Consider the following 21,713-nt stretch of genomic DNA (forward strand, 5'->3'; position numbering starts at 1 on the left):
GTAACACGGCCTTTTTGCTGATTGTGCCAAGTGGTACGAGTGCTGTGTGTGGTGGAGCTTAAGAAGTGTACTACTACATAAATAGATCTGAAAACATCCCAGTCACACCTACTCAGACCACCTCAAGCTCAAAAACATTTAAAAATCTACTTTTCAAGGCTATCCTCATAATAAAAGGGACAGAAAAGAGAACATATTTAAACAAAACCCAAACTTCAAAACAGGGATTCAAGTATGATGGTCTTCACAACCTCTTATGGATCAACATTTTGCAGGCTATTACTTCTTCATTAGGGGCATATGATTTTTCAGATTAGAAGTGCACTTTAGACAGCTACATCTCTAACTTCCTGATTGTTTAACTTTTGTAAGATTCTGTTCATTAAGAAAACAGAGGGAAGAGAACAGAGGTTACCTAAATTGGAAGTTTTGTGTGGGTATCTGTTGGGGGGGGGGCTGTTGTTTTACACTGCATAGAGACCGTGATAAATTAAGTTTAATTATGACAGTTGTGATTATTCCTCAATCACCACGTAACGGTAGATCATGCGTATGCTGCACAGTCATCTTGGCAAAACTGCCATGTAAGTAAGACTATGGTTTATTCAGCTTGGACGAAGTACCTTTTCATGGTTAGAAAAAGAGTTCAGAGAAGTAGCAGGAAAATAAATTATTGGACTTCTTTCTTTCTATCTATCTATCTATCTATCTATCCATCTATCTATCTATTCATCTATCTAATCTCCCTCCTGAGCCCACTCCTGCACACTAGCTTAGAAATTTCACAAGTTAACGAATTTCTGATCCCATTTTCCTCCATAAGCATCAGCAATAACCCCTAGATCCCTTCCTTGATTCACATTCCTCTCTCTGCTAGTCCCTCCACCCAAACAATTCCATAACCAGAAAGGCACATGCAATACCATTTAAGGCAATAACTGTAAGTTTATACTAAAACAATGCACTAATAAACAACTTTTATGTATTCACTCCAAAACAAAGAAGTTTTATAGGTCTCATTTGGACCTGTATACTTTGGCAAATACGCTAGCATAACTCATGCAAGTTCTCTAGCATGAATAAAATTGATTTTATCCTGGAGCAAATACTGTGTTCACAAAATAGCATAAATGTGGGTTTGGTATTAAGATTTCATTTATGGTGGAAAATGAAACCATTTTCCTGTGTCCACGTCCACCTGGCGAAGACATTACAGAGCGGTCTGAAGAGAAAATTTCCCCCATAATCCTCCCCAGTGGCTTGATAGGATCCATATTGTTTATCCAGTCAAATGGCTCTGCAGCAAAATCACAGCCCTTCCTGATTTTCTCATCTGGCAGTCCTCCAGCAAACTTCACCCTGTGCAGCAGAGTCTCCCAGTAGCATCTTGATTCTTACTCTCCCATCCTACATTTGTGAGTCATCTTTCTGTTTTTTCTTCAGAAATTTCTTCATATGCTTTCTGTGTGCCTGTCCTCCTTCCCATGACTTTCTCCACCACCTCTCTCTCAAACTTTTTCCCAAACTGTCCTCAAATCCCATTTTCTCCTTGCCAAAAAACTCCCTTTTTCAGTTTCTACTCCCATCCCAAAGTTTTCTATTTCTTTCCTATGAATCCATTAAATTAATGGATTTTGTCAAAAACAGACTCTTGCCTGATTCCAAGCAAGGAAGCTAAATGGCCCCTCATGCAGAAAAACTGGAGTTACAGTTGTCTCTCCAGCTAAACAGGGGGTCTGCAGCTCCCCGTGTGTGCTGTGACCCAGCGGATTAGAGGATCTGCCTAAATAGGAAGCTGTGAACCCTAGCTGTCCATCAGACCACCTATAAACCAATGCTCCACTTGAACTGCCTCCCCAAAACTCTCAGCCGCTAAATCTTTACAAAGAAGAATAAGATCTCTACAAAAACTCTGAAGGAGGGGATAGATTTTTTTTATACTGAAACACAGAAACTCTAGGGAAGAGAAAAGAGAACAATTTTGTTAAGGCAAAGGAAACATATGGTGTAATAATTAGCTTGGGGACAACGTAAACTCATATTATAATATATTTGCACTGGCCCTGTGCTGAAATTCTGTGTGCTAAACAGGTCTTTGGTCATTAGTCGCCAAAACTCCCAAACCTTCGGCACAATGTTTAAATGTAATAAAAAGACTAAATAAGTGGAAAGCCACTGGCAGCATGTCTACTGGCGATGGACTGTCTCTCTTTCGTTTACTGTTCTCCCTAACTTGAAACAGCCCGCATTCAGCCTCCCCACTGCTGTCCAGACACAGCTCTGCTTTTGCCATCCACCGTGGGGTGGGTCTGCAAGCCTGAAGCCACCGTAGCACATCCTCAGCCCTTGCAGGGCTCTCAGCGTCACGGGGCTGCGTGCAGTCCCCATCTGAACTGGAAAGAAAGGGGAAGGAAGGGCAATTGCATGACTGAACCACAAGAAGCAGACACACACACACATGCTGTGCATTGCAGGGCTCATCGGAAGCTGCAGTTTCCTTAGCTCTTCTAATGAATCCAGGCTCCGTGCTAATGGTGCCATCTCCAGCTAACGGAGATACAATCCACAGGATCAGCCTGGGAGGAAGTGTGTGCCTTCACTTTGAAAACTCGCTTATGACCCTTCTCATCTCCATTAGCGATCTAGCCCTTTCCAACGGTGTGACCTTCCCAACATATTTGAACTGCTATTTGGAATTTCATTGCTAAAAAATGATGAGGAAGGCCAGTGGGAACGACAAGGAGAGGCATTTGAAATTCTACAAGTGTGTCCTCCTAAGAATAGGTATGACTGCCACAGCATACATCAGTGAGTGGACGTTATACGCCGTTACTGTCAAACTCAGAGAGGAACACGTAACAGCTGAATTGCTAAATACACCTCTGAAGTACGAAACAACCTGTTATTTTCACTCTTGTTTTTGATCCAGAGACTTTGCATTGCTTATATGCTTTTATATTTCAGTTCTTAGAAATCTAAATAATATCTAAAAACTTTAAAAAGTGGCTACCAAGTAAACTTAGTGACTTTGGAATACTGTTCATCCTTTTGGTGGACAGAACTTTTCTTAAAAGGAACTATCCCTCGGGAATCTCAGACTCTTAGCACTGAAATCAACATACACACTGAAGGAATCCAACCCTCCTCTCCTTTTTGCCTGTCATTTACTTAATAGGTAGTACTGCTAGGAGGGGGCTGGGGGAAAGGGGAGGCTAGGGAACTCATCTGTTACCACTATGCACCTTGAATATTCACCCCACCAGCAGCCCTATTACCTGCTTTGTGTCAGAAAGCGCACAAACATGGTATAAGTAATTTCATATGTTTGCAAACACTTTTAATACTACGTAGCACTTACTAAAAATGAGCCAGTTTTCTCTTTTCTCATATTCAAATCCATTTGCTTCCTTCTTGTGTCTTTCTCTGTTACTACTTCCTCATCACTCATGCCAGCTTTAGATAAATGCTTGTCAGAAAAGTAAAATTAGACTAACCAGCAACTGTCAGAAAAAATTTTAGAATTTTTAGAATTTTAGAAGCAGTTTAAAGCTTGCTGCCTTTGTCTTGATCTGAAAAAGATCTGGTTTTGCAAAGGCTTGTCCATTTTCCTATACATATCAATTAACCTAATAAATAATTTCACAACTCTGTCACACTTCTATCCCTAGATTATAAAATAACCTGTTTAGCTCCTTCTTCTTTTATAATCTTCCTTATCCTTTGTTTTCCTTCTGGCTTTTCTTTTGGGCAGCATTCTTTTTAAGCTGCTCTGCAAACTACCAATTTCTTTCCACCCAAGCCCTCTCCTGAATATTTCTCTCCTGGGAAACCTAAGTGAGATTTAGCAGGAAGCCCTTCATCATACATAGGAAAGAAAGAAAGAATTTAAAGTAACAACTTCACGCATGATGCAAAGCTCTATTGAGTTACTACCCTACTACCTTCTCTTTCCTCATCCTACTACCTGTCTTACTGTTTGCTTGGGTTTGGTTGGGATAGAGTTAATTTTCTTCAAAGTAGCTCATATGGTGCTATTTTTTTGATTTGTGACCAAAACAGCGTAGACAGCACACCCATATTTCAGTTATTGCTGAGCAGTGCTTACGTAGCATCAAGGCATTTTCTTACGCTGCCCCGTTGGTGAGCAGACTGGGGGTGCACAAGAAGCTGGGAGGGGACACAGCCAGGACAGCTGTAATTTGTGTTGTGCTAACCCACAACGCTTGGATGTGAGTATTTTAGTAAACTGCAATCTAACTTAAACTAAAAAGATATTACAGTGGCATTAAACTACTTAAACGGACTACAACATATTTCTAAGAACTGAAATTTCCAGGGCCAAGGGGGCTCATTTAATGGGGTGATACTTTTAAGCTTTTGGAATCTGTTGCACTGATGCCAGGAGGAAAAGGATGAGTGCTAACTATTTCTTACCTTGCTACAGATTTCCTGGGAGATTCTAAATTGTAAAATGCTCTGGCTGTTCCTACCTGCTCTTGTTTTTTTCCTGAAGATCATCTCAGCGATAGCACCTCTGGCTGGAGAGCTGCAATTCAGGCCTTTTGTGTAGCCTCATACCACCTGGGAGAACTGAAACACCTCATGAGGCTTCCTCAGACAACCAGTCCCTATACTACAAACTCATGTGACCCTCTGGCAAGAGGCTCTCATATTAACTTTCTCCCTCCTTTGCCTGCACCACAACTCCAGCATGCAGGTCTACATAAGGTCTTGTCCCTAACCAATGTTTATCTGTCCTTGTTTTTAGGTGGGCGGGGGAAACCTGAGCCAGGACGCAGATGCCTGTATTAATGTATTTCTATATAGCAACATATTGTATATATTGCCAGGGCAATCACATCTTGAATGAGTGCACAACACCTTGCAGAGGGATGGCAGCCAGGATGCACCCCGCTGGACTTTGCTGGAGGTATCTGTGATAACTGTCCTGAAAAGACACAAAGAATGACAGCCAGTCTGCCCTCCCTGGTGAAGCAGACTTTGTACAGACGCAGGCAGGCTAGTCTATGACACACGAGATGCCAGGGTGTCTCCGGCAGGAACAGAACCATGAGTTCTGCCCTAGGGAGACCCAAACAATTTCTGACGTCAAGTAAAACAGCACCTCACTTGGGAACATGATGGCTGTTTGAATCATGAAAGATCTTTGCTGTCCTGACACACATCAGCACAAGAAATTATTGTAAAGACTATTTTGAATGCAGAGTCCATTCCAGTTTTACTTCTCTCTATGCACTTTTGCAGACTGCTTGGTCAAATTTGTTGGGATGGGCCTTTGGTGGAAAAGATGTGGGTGCCACTTACCATGGCTACACAACGGCAAAAGTTTCTTAGATGCATACAGAGTACTGATCATGCAGGTATCCTGCCATACACACAGGTCATGCACGTACCCTGCAAACATCTGAAGCTGTGAAATTCAACTTGTGCCCTGCAGCAACTGAGTGCTGAAAATCATACCAGAAGAGGGTCGGTGGATTGGACTGTGAAAGCCAAAACAGGGAGACCATACACTCATCCATCTAAGCAGCTCACAGCCACCATTATGGGCCTGCTTTTAGCTCCAGCTCTGGTGACATGTTTATAGTTCTGTTCAGAGAGAATCCAGAGGGGGGTTTGCCCCACTCCTGGTGCAGTCCTGTTGGCTGGCCGGACAGCAGAGCCAGCCCAGAAAGGGACGCTTGGAGCCTGTTGTGTGCTGCTGAGTTTCAGAAAAGCCAAACTGAGCAGGAAAGCAGTGGAATATGGCACAAGCGTGCCTGTCACTCTGCCTCGTGGGATGGATGACGGATGAACACAAATGCCTCTAGCACTCCAGCCACTGGCACACTCAGTCTGCACTAAGAGGGCATGTCTCAGCCTCTGGTTCCTCCCTCGTCAGACCACATTGTCACAGCACTCCTAATGTACCATAAGGCCAAAACTTCTGCAGACAAGAAATCTGGCTGCTAAGCTGACACAGCAGTGCAACCACCTTTGCGTTTCCACCCATGGAATGGAGTTAATAACATTACTTGAGCTCATTGAGCATTTTGGGGTAAACCCTGAATACCAAAAATTACAAGGACAGATCATTTCCTTAAATGAAGGGAGGAAGAGACATTTACAATTTGTTATGATAATCATAAAAGTAAGTAACAAGACTATTTTTTTCGTGAAATTAACTGTTCACCTTTAGTCAGTTTTGGCAATACTTGGCTGCTTTCCTTGCTCCTAGTAGAATTATGAATGCTCAGTGCAGAAGTTGAGAAATATATTTGTGCAAGACTTAGGCTCCTTTTTTCTTTAACAGTTATAAACAGACAATGATTTTATTTGTGACATTTTAAATTCCAGTTCTTCAGTATTTTATGCCCCACATATGCTATAATTCAGTATAAAGAAGCTTTATGAAGTAACCCTTAGAACATTAGCAAGTTCCCATTCGGCTGTCAGCATAGGCCTAAGTAAAACTCAGGACTAATTTTAGCATTTATTGGAATGCACTACTAGAAAGAAAAGGTCAAATGTGCTCACAGGAAGGCAGCGCCAGTTCAAGTTTCTGGCTTGAACCTGTTTCTCCCTTGCAAGAAGTGACACTTTCCTCCACCCATTCCTGTCAAGCAGAATAAATCAGAGCAGCAACATCTGTTTAGAAGGAGGAATTCTGTGCACACTTGTAATGTGGCAAAATATTCCCTCTTCCCAAAATATATTCAAAACAGTACTTCACTATTCGGGGAGGAGAGGGAGTGCATTGACACAGTACCTGGACTGTCTGTGCCGTCAATACTGCAGACGGCATTCTAACGTGAGATACTTCTCCTTTAGTGACAAAGAGTCAAAAGATTTTTTCAGCAGTACTCATTGCCTCTGCCCCAGGGGGAAAACTAGCTGCTCTGTTTCAAGTGTATGGAGGCAGCTGGGACTGCCCGTTCCCTCTGTGGAACTTTTATCCTTTCTGTCCTTTCTCCATTTGTTTAGAAGCATCCATCTTGCAAGAAGGAAGAAAATCACCTGTCTGCTCCACATGGGCCTTCAGAGAAAGTCTTTGGCTTCTGAAAGGAAAATGCTTCCAACACCTTTCCTCTCAATACTTGAGAAGAGGGAGTCTGTACCCCAGAAAAGAATTTTTCTTCTCAAAGACAAAAAAATTACTTGCCAGAACTAGCAGTTGCTCTCACAGGCTAATCGGACTTAATCTTCTCCCCATTACTAAATTTCACAGTAAAAAAATCTCTGAATTTGAAAGGCATAATTCATGAGACAGTCACAGTTTGGAGACAAGCCATCTGAACAGCCACTACACCCAAGCCTCAGGCTTGCTTTCTGAGGGCACTTCACCCTGCATCCCCAGAATACAAACAAATGTGGAAAATACTTATCTTGTGGAATATTGAGACAAGAAACCACCTGTGATACAGGGACTTTCTGACAACAGAAAAACAGGAGGTGTGGGGAAATGCAGGAAAAATAGATAAGTTAAGACATCCTGAAGGCTTAATTACTAATTTGTATTATTAATGTTACAGCCTCCTTAAAATTATCTCTGTGCACCATTTATCAAGGACTGTCAAAAAGTAGTACAGATAATACTTACTACAGTTAAATTGCTACGATCACATGAAAAGGTTTCTCCTCAGAGAATTTCACTACCAGAGAAACTGAACTGAAAAGGAAAGAAAACCTAATGTGGGAAACCAACATATGAGGTGTTGTCTCAGATACCATAAGTACCAAATAGTCTCAGCTACTGTTTAATAATGCTTCATTTGCAGTCCTAGGAAATGCCTAGAGTTAGGAAAAATGGCTTTCAGTGACTCATTTACACACACCGGCAGCCTGATGAACGTCACTTAAAAGGCAGGCCCTACGGAGGTGAAGTATTGCAAATTAGTTGCCTGGCTTCTGCAGCCAAAGGATGACTCAGGATGACCTCTTCTTCTTTTTAGCAACAGCTAGTGCAAAAGACTGATGTTATATACACACACATATATGTGTGTTAAGGGTTGGGGGTTTTTTGCGGTTACAAAAGCATTAAAAACATTTAATTTTATAATCAAGAGCTTAATCATTTACAGCCCGCAGCTTATTTCCATTTTAAATCCTAAGCAGTAGTTAAGGGGACACTGGTGAAATGGGAGAAAGAATTCAAAAGGCACATCATTCTCATGAAGGAGATGAATACAAGCAGATCAGCATTGTGGAAAACATCTGAATATCTGCAACACAAGGCAAGCCCTAGAAGGTCAAGAGTAAGAATACCATTTCCATCATTTCTATCAATCAAGTATCCCATCTTCCTCTGACCGCTTTTAGTTTAAGGCCTGGCAGTGTCAAGTGACATGGTAAGAAGACAGTATCTCCCCTGGCAAACTAAAGACACTCCTCTGGCAAAGGGGCGGCAAATAGGCTCAGCTACGCTGAGGAAGCCCACATTGTCGTACCATCTGTTTTTATTTCAGAAAAAAATACTGCCATTCAGGCTTTCTGTATGGTACCTCTTCTGTGTGCGAGGGAGAACTTCTCTTTGAAAAGAATGCAATTTTACTGTGAAAATCTGGTAAAGAATTTCTTCCCATCCAAGGATTTTCTGAGTAAGGAAGCTCCAGTTATTAGTCACAGCCTTGCATTAAATATTTGCCGGCCAGTCACAAAGAGAAGCTTCTTTAAAAGTCTGGTGTCTATTGAAGAGCTGTCCAGAAAAGAATGCTTTCTGGCCGAAGCCATGTTGTCAGGTATGAGAAAGGCAGTATAAACAACAGTAATGCAAAACACAAAGCTAAAAAAAGAAAAAAAAAAAGCTTTAAAATAGCCATGTATTTGTTAAGAGCTAAGATCTAGTTCACTAAAATGAATGAAAGCCTGGCTATTAACAGATAAGAGGTAAAAAATTAATCTGAAATATGCTTCATGTCAAGATGCATCTCAGAAATATTTTCTCTATGGATTTGGAAAAATGTTTGATTCAAATAAACCCAGGAAAGATTTATCTGTGAGGAATGAAAAATGTTTTAACTGCATAAGCTTACAAATCTGAAAATGAACCAGATGGAAAAAAGTGAGACAAAAAAAATAGAGGACTTGGAAGAATTTCTGAAATTGTGAGCTCCTTTCACAAATAGCCAGAACCCTCTGTAGGTCAGAGTACCAAATGGTTCAAAATTTCCTATTTATCCTTCGGCAGCAGCACTAACTCAGTCCTCACAGGGGGAACAACACGGAAAATTTTCATCATCTTTACTTTGAATGTCACATGGTCTATGCATTAAGCGGAAAAACAAAAGTTGGCAAAAGCAGGTGAAATTATAACAGTTCCAGATTTGTACTAGCTAAGCTGTCTAACTTGGGAATACTAAAGAATACTCTACTTCATAGGCAAAAAAAAATGCTGCACGTTTCATTCTCTTAATTTCTCCAGTGGAAACGAGAAAGTGGCAGTTTTCTACTTAAACCCCACCTGAAACTTCCTGAAGCCTCAAACTAAGAAAGTTAATTTGGAAGAATAAATATTCTTTTCAAGAGGCACGGAGAGGACAATTCTGTTTTCAAAAGCATTTATAAAACAGTAAGTGTTACTTGATGCTTATTAAATGTAATACAAACAATATACATGAAGTTTCTTTCCCCCCCCACTTAAGAAATACATCAAAATTCCTTGGATTGTATCAGATTTTCTGCTTCAAAAGCAATTTCTCTTTCTCTTTGTCTCTCTCAAATGGTCTCAAAAGGCACCAATGACAGTAACTATGAATCAAACAGAGAATGTGGTGTGATTCCAAGTTTATCCTATGGGGCATGTCTTAACATTCAACTCAAAGGAAAAGAACGCTTGGTTTACATCAAATCCAAATTTCTGAAATAGCACAGGACCTCTCAGACTAGTCCTGAAATGTGTTGTCCTTGATACAATATTATTGTCTCTTCATATCCAGTATTAACTGCATACTTTTTTTTTGAGAAGAAAACTTTACAGGAATTCTTAAATATCCCAATGATATTTTTATTATTCATTTAAACATACTTGTACATCACACAGAGTTTAAGAGGATTATAAAAATCAATCACTATCCCCCTTTTTTTTAAATCACACAAGAGTTTAAGAGCTGAGCAACTTACACAGAAGTGATAGCGCTTAGATTTTCTGAGGTCTTGACAATACTAAGTATCTCAAATCTAATTCCCGAAGTAGAGAATCACGAATGTCACCAGGCACAGAGGCCCTATTAAAGTATCCTCATTTATCCTTCCAGAGTGCCTTTCTTTATCACATCACTTGATGCACTCACATTTACAGTTCTGAGCTGCCCAATCTCCTCAGCCCATTCTGTACTTCTCACAACACACATACAACACAACTGCAGAGACTCTTTTTCCCAAAACAAAGTCAGACCGTCAGGGAAAGTCTATCAGATTGTGTAAGTATCTTCTCAACATCTATATGTAAACAGAAGTCATCGGATCTTCAGTAAAGGCAGTCCTTCCTTCAGAATAATAATGAACAGCTTTTGTGAGAAACGTAAAGAGCCAGTATGTTCAACACAATACCCCCATGTAATTCCTTCAGAGATTAAACTACAACATTAATGCTTGCTACAACAGTATTTATATATAGTCAATTGGCTCCATGAATAAGAAATAACATGATTTATTGCAAAGAGTAGATTTCAGACAAAAGGTATTTAGAAGTCCAGTTGGTTATGATTTTATTTAAACAAGAGTTCAGTGTTTTCATGCAACATTTGCACAGAAGTCTTAAATAATCATAACAAACAGCAGAAGTAGTTAAGGAATACACTAGTTAGAGACCTTAGAGAATATACAAAAAAACTCAGCATTATAGGTTATACAAAGTAAAGAACATCTTAAATACTTTCCCAAAATACTGCAGCAGCCGAGACACAGTGATATGCCTTACAAGGGCATAGGAATGTAATTTAGAAATCACACGGGAACTACCCATTTCCTTTAATTTCACAAAGACGACAAAAGCAACATTCAACTCCACACACTGATTTTTCAAATTATGTCTATACAGTACCTTGAGTTTTATCCAAAGAGTAAAAGTTAGACATGTCGTTTATTTAGTAAACAATTATGCGGTAAATCTCTATTACATTTCTTCCTTGGTTTTACCTGGAGTAGCCATGTTATTTAAAGGAGGGCAGGTTTGGCACTTTTATACTGATGTCACCAATATTAATATTTCTTGGGATCTCTGGCAGATTCATATTCTTTACAGCTGAAACAGCCCGGGCTGGAGCTCCTGCTAAACCAGCCTGTGTATAAAGTGAGGAAAAACGCAAGTCAGGCAAAGTTGGTCACAGGAAGATTCACTAGCAATATACACAACTAACTTTTCAAGTATTTCCATGGTTACACAATTAGAAAGACCAGATGGTAATTGTGTTTGGAATGAAATGGGTTATTTGGAAATATTAAACCAGAAAGAGAAAACAGTTCACACATTCCTTTTTATATGGTAAAACATGTAATGTCAACTTGATGGAAAAGTATGCAGGGAGGAATAGGAGGCTTATCCAAGCGTGTGTAATGTGTAGGTTATAGAACAGACAGTCTTGAGGTATTTGTCTCTTACCTATTCTAAAAGTTCATATGGTTCACAGTTGACTAACACTGGTTACAGGTTCAGAATATGTAACCTCAAAGTAACAAGCTACTGAATGTCTGTTGAACCATATTACTTATCTAAATGAATATATATATAAAAGGTATTTAAAGGTGGCTTAGCCTAAAATGAAAAGGATAAGCACCTTGCATTTGTGGGTGATAAAGAGCATGCAGAGAGACCATTTCTGTAGACCAACTGGAGTAATCTGTTCTCCCACAGTATCTAATTATATGCTAACATATCTGCAGCCCCCAGGCACACTGGAACATTACATAACAACCTGGTTATGCCAAATTAAACATTGAAGTACCTGTTTTGTATTAAAGTCCTCTACTGTAAGCAGTCTCTCTTTATTTAAAGCCAGAGCCTTTTTGTATAAATATGCAAGTTTTACAATATAGAAGTTCATTACTGACTTCCACTCAGTTCTGCCTTTTAGATAACATAACTGCCAAGTTTAAATGCTAGAGTATATTACTGAAATGCTAACAAAGATGATTTACAGCTCAGAGGTTTCGAGACATACAGAACATCATCTTTCCCTATTGCTTCTGAAGAACACCTCTTCAAAACATTGTTATTTTAAGGACTATTAAAAAAAGGCCAACAGTTAAGTTGTTCTGTATTTGATGCTGTCTAGAAAAGTTACTATTCATTTTAAATATGGAAATGTTTCTCCTAAAAGTTCAGATTCCCTACGTATATTTAGAATTCGCTGTGTGGTTTTACTTAAGGCTTGCCACAAAAGTGTAAAAATAATTTTTGTTCTTGCTGGGGGAAAAAAAAAAAACCAAACTGGAAGATCTTAAAACCAGGGCTCTTATTTTCAGAAAAAGACATCATATTCCAAATTCTGTGACTATGTAAAAAAATTAACTTTTTATTTTGATAGGATTAAAAAGTATGATTAAAAATATTCAAAAATAATAAAAACCACAAAGTGATTTTCAGAACTACTACAGTTTTAGAGTGTGGCATCTTGCAGGCCCAGTAAAAAGGAGCAATCCACAAGAAACAAAGCAACATGCTAAGAACTGGTTAAACAAAAGACTAAACCAGTAAAAATGGAAGGTCTTAGAGTGTCAAAGGCTGAAGAAACTAGAGCATTTTCAGATAAAATAATTCTGAGCAAGAAATACATCAAAACAAAAGAAGAAAAACTTCTGGAAAAGTTTGTGTCATATTTGATTATTAAATAGTGTTGGTAGGTGACTACTGCTCAAAGTATAACCTTTTCAGATTCTTGATTTTCACTGAAATTCATTGCAACTACAGTGTATAATTACTGAGGAGTACACCTGACTTCCATGGCATCTACTTGCACTACTGCTCAAAAGGAGACAGACACCCCATATACTCCTCAGATAACAACTCTACTTTTTGAAGGGTGTCCAATGCAATATTTTCTCCCATTTACTACTCTCTTACAAGAAATAAATGTAAGGTCAGATTAACATAAGATTTCCACTTAAAATCCTACGTCCTTCTCCCTTCAAAAAGGGAGACCCATTTTGACCCATAGTCAAAATAAAAACGATTAAAGGTTCCAATTTTGATCTAACCCTTTTATACCATGTGGAAAGGCTAAAGCATCATAATTCCCTAGATTGTAGTCACAGGAAGATTCCCAGTACCAGGAATAGAGAAGAGAAAGCCATGAATCATCTGTTATAACATCCCCCCTGCCAAACACTCATATATGAGACATGCCAAAGTTGGGAAAGGCATGTGGGGCTGGAGGAGAAAGCTCGGGAAATCTTAAATCTCTAATGCAACCAAGTAATTTGCTCTCACTTTGGCCCTGACATAATCCAAATTATCGGTTCTCAGAAGTACAGACTAAGTAAAACTAAAAAGGTTCAAAAAAGTATTTTCAAAGCCTCTTTTTTCTTGTTTTCCCTTAACATCACCAAGTCTATTGGGTCATTCACTTCGGAGGCTGTTTCAACTGCAATACCTTCATGAAGGGGAAAATCTGGACCTAACACCAGTAGTATTAAGAAAGGCAAGTATCCAAAATCTGCATCCCTGGATCTGCAATATCTTAAAGGAGCAGTATTAGATACTGCAATTTCTTGCTACTTACTAAAAAACAGTGCAGAAGACAGTGCACTGTCCTTTTATGTTTGAGAACTTGGAAATACTAATTCGACATCAAGAGGTAACTACCAGTGAAGTTTTATCAGAGAAAACAATAAATGCATTTACTTTTTATTTGGTTCTACCCTTTAAATTCTATATTCAGTAACTGGAGAAAAATTCTTTAAGCAAAACCAAAAGTGGGGCAATGTAAACTGTTTTCCATAGAGAAGATGAAAATACTAATAAAGTAGTAACAAAAGCAATGAATTATACAATTCGTAACTGAAACAATGGGAAACCAGAAAAATATTGTAAGTGATGGACATGGTCCACACAAACAGGCATGGCTGGCAATTCAAAAGAGAGATGCCTTCTAGGTGACTAGGATGGAGATTCCCTACCCTAATTTAATGAGAGTTAATTATTCTTAATGGACAAATAAAAGTTTTAGTGTAACTGGTCGTTATTTTTACCTACCTGCAGCTATCCTCTTTACACAGACTTACAGTCCCTGCCTCCCGCCCCAATGGCAGAGGATACAATGGAGACACAATTGAGAATTATTTAAAATACCACAATTGACATGACCATTGCCCTTCCACCCCCCTGTACACTCACGACTTCCAACAGTCACGTTTCATGAGGACCATTCTGGATCAGGATCAGCGAAGATCCCTGACAAAAGTACTATGAATTTCAGATTACCTCTTTTTTTGCAAGCAAGATTGTCTTTCACTATCATATGCCAGGGTAGAGATTTTCAACTATTACATTCTCTTCTCCTGTAATTCTCTGTATTAAGTGGGTTTGCAATTGAATGTATACATAATATGCATAGCAGAATGCTATTTATCACAATTAATGTCAACCCTATCAAGCACAATACAGTCATACAGTATTTCTAAGAGAGAGCAAACAGTTCATAAAAAATGTCTAATGGATAAAGTGATGGAAAAGTACTTAAACTCCCAAACTGGATAACTAATACATTATTTCAAATGCTATTATATCCAAATGCCTTAGCATTCCTTTTTAGCATGTCAAACAGTGAACTAGTATGCAGTCCTTCCATTTATTTATCATTTCTTTTACTGAAAGTGAACTGTATGTACAAACACAAAGGTACTACAAGAAGTACTTCCAGCCCAGTGTGCTTTTAAGGAGTTTTATAGAGGTACCTGATTAAAAGAGCCATCACTGTAACATTGAACTGGACAAGTTTCAACTGCCTTTTTTATCAAATAATTCAGCAGGTAAGTTGGTGAGGTGCAAAGAAAAAACTGTTTCACTTGAGAAAGTGAACTGTATGTACAAACACAAAGGTACTACAAGAAGTACTTCCAGCCCAGTGTGCTTTTAAGGAGTTTTATAGAGGTACCTGATTAAAAGAGCCATCACTGTAACATTGAACTGGACAAGTTTCAACTGCCTTTTTTATCAAATAATTCAGCAGGTAAGTTGGTGAGGTGCAAAGAAAAAACTGTTTCACTTGGAAAAAAACCAAAACACGTAGCAAGCTTTAAACATGCAGTGAATAATGAATTGTCTGTCACAGTGAGCAAATGACTTAAGCAAGTAAAAATGAAACTTCTTAAGACATATTAATGAAATTTCAGAAATACAGTACGAATTGCATACAGCTGGTATTACAGTAAGCCAATACACCACATTTTTGCTAGAGCTGCTTTGTACTCTCAATTTCATTTGTTATTGAAGGTTGTACTTCAAAGTTGAAATGCTGTATATTAAAATTTTAGGTTCAGTTACTGCAAAAAATGCTTGTAAACATGTTCATTTACTTTTAGAGTGAAAGAGCAATGCCACATATGCAAAACAATAATGCTATTTTAAAGATTGAAATAGACACATTTAATAACAGAACTTTTATTCTACTTGTCCTAGTCTATCAAGTGAGAAATATGAGCTGTTGTTAGTTTACTTAGGTCATTATTTATCACTACAGGAATCAATTTTCTTCATTCTTATCATCACCCTTTCTCATAATGCCCCGCTGATAACTTTACATGAAAGTGATCCCAGAAACATTGTTCTACTCTTTAAAAAGAAATTCAGATCGTTTGGAAAAAGTATTGCACATCACAAATGTAGTTAATACGCATATACAAATAGAAAAAAAAGATTCAAACCGCTATCCCAAACAACTCTACACAGAGCTAGCTATCACTAAAATAAACATATAAAAATATACAGCCTACTGGAAAACAAAATAATGAAGGCTAACGCTTTGCAAAATAAGCCACCCTTTTCCAGATATTTTGGAGGTACTAGGACCTCTCTGCTGCTGGTGTTTCATACCAATGCTTCTTTCCAGAACAAGTATGACTTCAAAGCAGCAGGGTTATGAAATCATGAAAGGATGCAATACATAATATAAAGGAATGATCATGTCCCCTGCTTATGAAGTTAAATAAATGAACATAATTAGAGAAAAAACAAAATGAAGTCTGCAAGTATATCAAAATGAGGCCAAACAGATAAGGAGACTTAAGACATACTCTTAGAAATTTTAAGCACTTGAATCACAAAGAGAGTAATGGATGGGAATGATTAATTATTTGTTTGTTTGTTTTTCATTGCCAGACCCAAAAATAAAAACAGAATATGTGTGAGCAGAACAGAGAAAAAGAAAAGTAGCTTTGCACAAATTAAAAAAAAAAAAAACAACCAACTGAAATCAAGCTCCCTACTGTTACAATGAAATACAGATTATATGTTACAAGTGTTGACATATTAGGCAGAGGAAGGTAATTTGCTTGGATTTTCTTCATGTGCTATGGCATACTTCAAATTTAGGTAAAATGTTTCATACTACCCAAAAATATTTTTAGCTAATGCTTTACAACTTAGTGCTACTAAATCCAATTACAGAGTTATATTTGTTAAATCTTAATGGTATTACATTACTTTCTACGTGATATTTCCACGATAAAGAGCAAAGCTATTCATAAATTAAACAAACTTCGTCTGCTTAAGATTCCAGCTATTTAAAATACCTATAGTTTGAATACACAGATATTTAAAATGAGTGGAAATGAATTTTGAAGTACTGCAATTAACGTTGACTGACATTCAAACTGTTGAGCTGAACTAAATGTTTCAAACAGCAAATGATGGGGGACAATGACCATAAACTGAACTTCAAACATACATTTTCCTCCTCCTTTTTAAGTTCCTCGTTAATATTCATGTTCAGTGACTGCAGTTACCAAGATATCTTAAAGCAAAATCCAGTAATTCCAGTTGCAAGGGCAGCAAATGTACATCTGAAGTCGAGTACATGCTGACAGCCCTTCTCATTTTATGTTTGATATACTTGAGGTTGAAAGACCAACTTTGGTATTTCTACATTGTGTTTTCAAATTGCACCAATAATTTTATTCTGTATGTATAAAACTATTTGAGTTTGTTGTTTTGTTGGTTTTGGTGTTTTTTGTTTTTTAAAGTTTTGTTCACCTGAAACTTCTCTTTGCAGGCAGGTAAAAGTTCTTTGTTTTCATTTGGAGAGACTAAATGGTGAAGCAAAAGAGTTCACATTACCTATTTTAGATTATCAGGTACAAAATTCTCCCAATAAGGAAGCTATTTCTATTACGTCATCACATCATATTTTGTTCTGAGTTCAATTTTTATTCACATTAGTTTTGCAGGTTTTTTGTTAATATTCATACAAGTTCATATTCCTTTGTTTCTTAAACAATGATACAAAGAAAAGTTAAATTCTAAAATGCAGGAAGAGAAATAAAATAAAAAATATGATGTCAATGGAAAGCTAGTAAAATACACTATAGCCAATAAAAAGATGAGGGAACTACAAGAAGAAACTAGCACAAAAAGTAGGCTACAAGGACTAGTATGGGTATTTTTACACATAATTTTTGAGTCTGGCCTACATAATTTATTGCCTTTGACATCATTTTGCTTTCCCTTTTTGTTAAAAGTACATTTTTTCTAAAAGTCAGCAATACCTTTGTCTACCTGTCCTGTCTGGGAGACTGAAAGATAAAGGTCTGTAAGAGAGAAGAATGGAAAGAGCTAGAAAAGATCAGGAGGTTCAGAAAAAATGAGGTCCAACTTAAAAGTCTAAATCACACGCAGTTGAACACTCCAAATAGAGAAGAGGTAGCCCAAGTTTACCTACAATACTTCCAGAGGCTCTGGATAAAATCCCAATGACCCCTCTCCCAAAAATTCCCTCCCTTAATCACAGTGATCCTTTGGCTTTAGGAGGATTGACCAGAAATCCATTCACAGATAAACACTAAACTGAAAGGTAGGGAAATGCATTTAAGACAACATTTCTCAGGGAAGAAATAGGATTTCCTTTGTAGCCCATCCAAGCAATGCAAGAGCTGAATCAGAAATCAAAGCTAGGGACTCCCTCATAGTGGTTTAAATAATTAATCTCTGTTGAAAGCATTAACAAATTGAGTTGATAACTTTGCTCAAATATTTGTGAATTTAATAAATACATTGAATCTTCTTCATGAAACTGAAAGCCTGTTTAGAAACCTAATACATAACTAAACAAATACCTGATGTCAAATAGCTAAATTTTGTATATTAAGGGAAGCCAGGTGAGCACAATACAAAATTTAAAAGTATTTCAGAAAATGTAGCTCAGTTACAACTTTATTAGCTTCATCATTTCAGCTGTAAAAGAAAAGGCAATATAACCTTAAAGCAGCTATTTAATGTATGCAAGAACTATGATGGAGGTCTAACAAGCCAGCCAGACTACAGCAAGAGTGCTGTGGCATAGGTGGCAGTCCTATGAACTACAGACTATATCAATAATAATTTCTAAATTTTAAAAATATTTTTTTTTAAATTAAAGAAAACTAAGATGATCCACTAGTTTTGATTTCTTAGTGACCGGCATTCAAAAATATTAAGTTATTACTGATTTTGATTTACATGAACTGGATTTGCTTGTATCTTGAAAAATACATGTTCAGGCAAGACATGTTGAAAGATTTACAATCTTGATCAAAAAGACAAAAGGAAAAGAAATAGCAATCAGAAAATTTCTGTGGATATACATGAAACACATGATTAATGATCTGAGGAAATAGTTACCAGGTATTGTGACGTATCTCAGCATTACAGTAACTGTTAAATTTGAAAAGAAACAGTCACTGAACTAACAAAAAAAAAAAGCATTTGTGGTGAGCAGACTGTGAAATGTTCTACTCCATCCCAGTCACCAAGTATTTTAATTTATCACTGCTACTTCTTTACCTTCTATAATTCATTGCTGAATGTAAAGGAACAAGTTGCCTTGCATATGCTTATGCAAGCATAAGCCTTGCATATGCTCTGAGCTCAACATGTTTTTTATATCTTCTACTACCTATTTTTATACTAAAAGCATCTTAAAAGAAAGAATGACTTACTGATGAATAATGGAAAACAGCAAATATTGCAGCTGGCTGCACTGAATCGATGTGTTTCAGATGACTAGTCAGAGACTGGTCTACAGTTGATTTGATAACAGAATTCATATAATTAAGAATAAATACCTTAATTAAATGCTTTTAGGTAAAACTGGTATGCACATAACACACAGTAGAACATAGCTGCTCAGTAAGTTCAGCTTTTGGGACACTACGTTGCTTTTCCATCAAATAAAGAAAAATATAAATATTCAGAAGTTATTCATATATAGTAAAAATTTATGAGAATAATTCCAAATATTCATCTCTGTGATCAACGGCCCATTCCAAGTCTGAGAAAAATGTTAAGATGAACATTTCGGACATCTTCATAATCTACAATACAATCCTTCTGGATGTATATTGCTATGCACTGTATCATACCATACCTAGCTTTTTCCTGTTTTTCACACAGTGTTGTCCTGCTCTTGGATACAGCTTGGAAGTTGTGCAAAACAGACAATTGAATGTATTAAAAGACTTGAGGTGGTGCAGTGTGAGACTGCAGAATTAGGAGAACAGTATACATTGTACCACAAAAAAGCTGTAGAATTCATTTCTCTTTTTGTTGCACTTAAGTTAAAACTAGGAAGTTCTCTGGGTCTTCTCCTAAAATGTCATTTAGTTCATATTTATGCCACCTGCAATATTTCAATCTACTCAGCTGACTTCAACTTTAGAAACAGTCTCCAATTCTAAGCAAACCAAAAGGTTTGTTTAGAAATTTCAATATTATGCTTCAAAAATCAGACAATGTGTTCTTCTGTGGAGTTACTCTCATCAATAAGAATCAGTCACAGACTTAGCTAAGGTGTACTAGTAGTATTTTGGCTTACAAGGCATGTCTGGTGATGTTAAAGGAACAGTAATATTCTGTATCACAGCTAAAGTAATTCTAAAATCCTTTCTTAGTCTAAGTTTCTTTCCTAAACACAAATTCAACAATTGTTGCATTGAAAAGGGATTCCCACAACTTATGTGAGTATCCCTCACTCAGGCTATTATGGGCATATACAAAATATCATTTTCTTACTCGAATCTACTCAACTGAAGACCAAATGTTCAGATTACCAAAATGGCAGAATTCGTATTTACTAAAACTGGGCTTTAGAGTCTATCTAGTCCATTTCAGTTCAATTTATTATTTTGTCTGGCAGTATTATTGCGACACTAAATATGCCACCTTTTATTTCAGGTGCTAGAAACATACTAGCAGATGGGAATATGTAGTCTTTGTTTACACACTTTGGTTCTTTATCTAATTTCATTTAAGCATTATAGTCACTAGTCCAGCATAATAAATACACTGGAAATAAAATGCTTTCTGCAAGAGAAACTTAGAGAACTACAAAAGTATCTCAATAGCAATGGCACACAATGCTATTAGATACAAATAGCAAAAACTAATCAGCAGCAACTCTAAGCAATTATTACTTACGATGAAAGGTACAATATCCTAACCTAACGATACACTGTCAATTTTTACCACTATAAGCAAGCAGCTGTATATAGTTTGCTACTGAAGGACAAACAGCATTATATAGCATGCATTTACTATAACCATGTTTTTCATTTAGAAACTACACAATGTGTCACTCTTACCTCAGATTTCTCCAGTTTATTTTGCGCATCAATCTGAGTGACAATTTCATTCATGTTGGTCTCCAAAACCATTCCACCCATGACCATTTCGGCCAATATATTATGGACCTAAAAAAGACCAAAAGAAAATTTAAAAATGCAGAATGTCCTACACGCATCTGGACAGATGATATCGAGATTCCTCAATACAGGAACACCTATATTCCATAAGTCAATTATTAATGTTAGCAATTTATTTAAAACCATTTGGGAACAAAGCTCATAACTTGATGTTCATTTCTCCAGTATCTTCTTTGCTCATAGTTCTGTTACAAACTCATCAGCTATTCCACTTTGCTTATCAATGCTAGAAGAAACTTTCACATTCATCTTTCTTTCAGTACCTGTTTTCTATCCAAGGACTATGAACAAGAGTTCTAGTTGACATCAATAGTAATACCTCTAAGGAGCAGGTTCTACAAGATTAAACAAATTGCTCACAAATAGATGTGTAAAAGCTACTTTGGACTACATCTGTGAAGGAAGAGAGACATAGTGATGCTCACCCACCATGGGTACCAAGACTAGGCTTAGAAGTAGAATTAACATACCTGAGCTGACCCGTACCTGAGCAACACCACAAACAGTGAGTCTTCAGCATCTAGGACTAAGATTGACAGCTAGTACTCAAACTGAACGACTACATAAGACAGCTGGGGACATTAATGAAACGGGTATGTCTAAATAGCCCTCTTCCCTGAAACCTTGACTTGGCAATGCAAGTCTTGGTTCATGAATCTCTGCTTCAGAGTCGTATATTTGCACTTTACCTAAAGACTAATTTTTTTTTTTTTAAAAAAGGCATGCTTCCACATACTTTCTAGTAAAAATCCAGAGTTAATATGTAATGTATAATATTTTAATCCCATTACAATTCTGAAGAGAAGGAACATTTTATTACTTTC

At 37.3% G+C, this 21,713-nt stretch overlaps 1 protein-coding gene across 1 annotated transcript in view; it reads right to left on the minus strand.

The window, feature by feature from the left end:
- Window positions 1–9,984: 9,984 nt before the first annotated feature.
- Window positions 9,985–21,713, minus strand: part of AP3S1 (adaptor related protein complex 3 sigma 1 subunit) — a 39,762-nt gene continuing 28,033 nt past the window's right edge. Inside the window, exons 7-8 of the mRNA XM_019473588.1 lie at window positions 20,770–20,877; window positions 9,985–11,279 (exon numbers count right to left, since the gene is read on the minus strand). Of these exons, the coding sequence (XP_019329133.1) occupies window positions 11,151–11,279; window positions 20,770–20,877 (237 nt within the window). The 3' untranslated portion in view covers window positions 9,985–11,150. The remainder of the gene's footprint in view (window positions 11,280–20,769; window positions 20,878–21,713) is intronic.

Source organism: Aptenodytes forsteri, unplaced genomic scaffold (genome assembly GCF_000699145.1).
Source record: "Aptenodytes forsteri isolate BGI_AS27 unplaced genomic scaffold, ASM69914v1 Scaffold167, whole genome shotgun sequence".
NCBI classification, from domain to species: Eukaryota; Metazoa; Chordata; class Aves; order Sphenisciformes; family Spheniscidae; genus Aptenodytes; species Aptenodytes forsteri.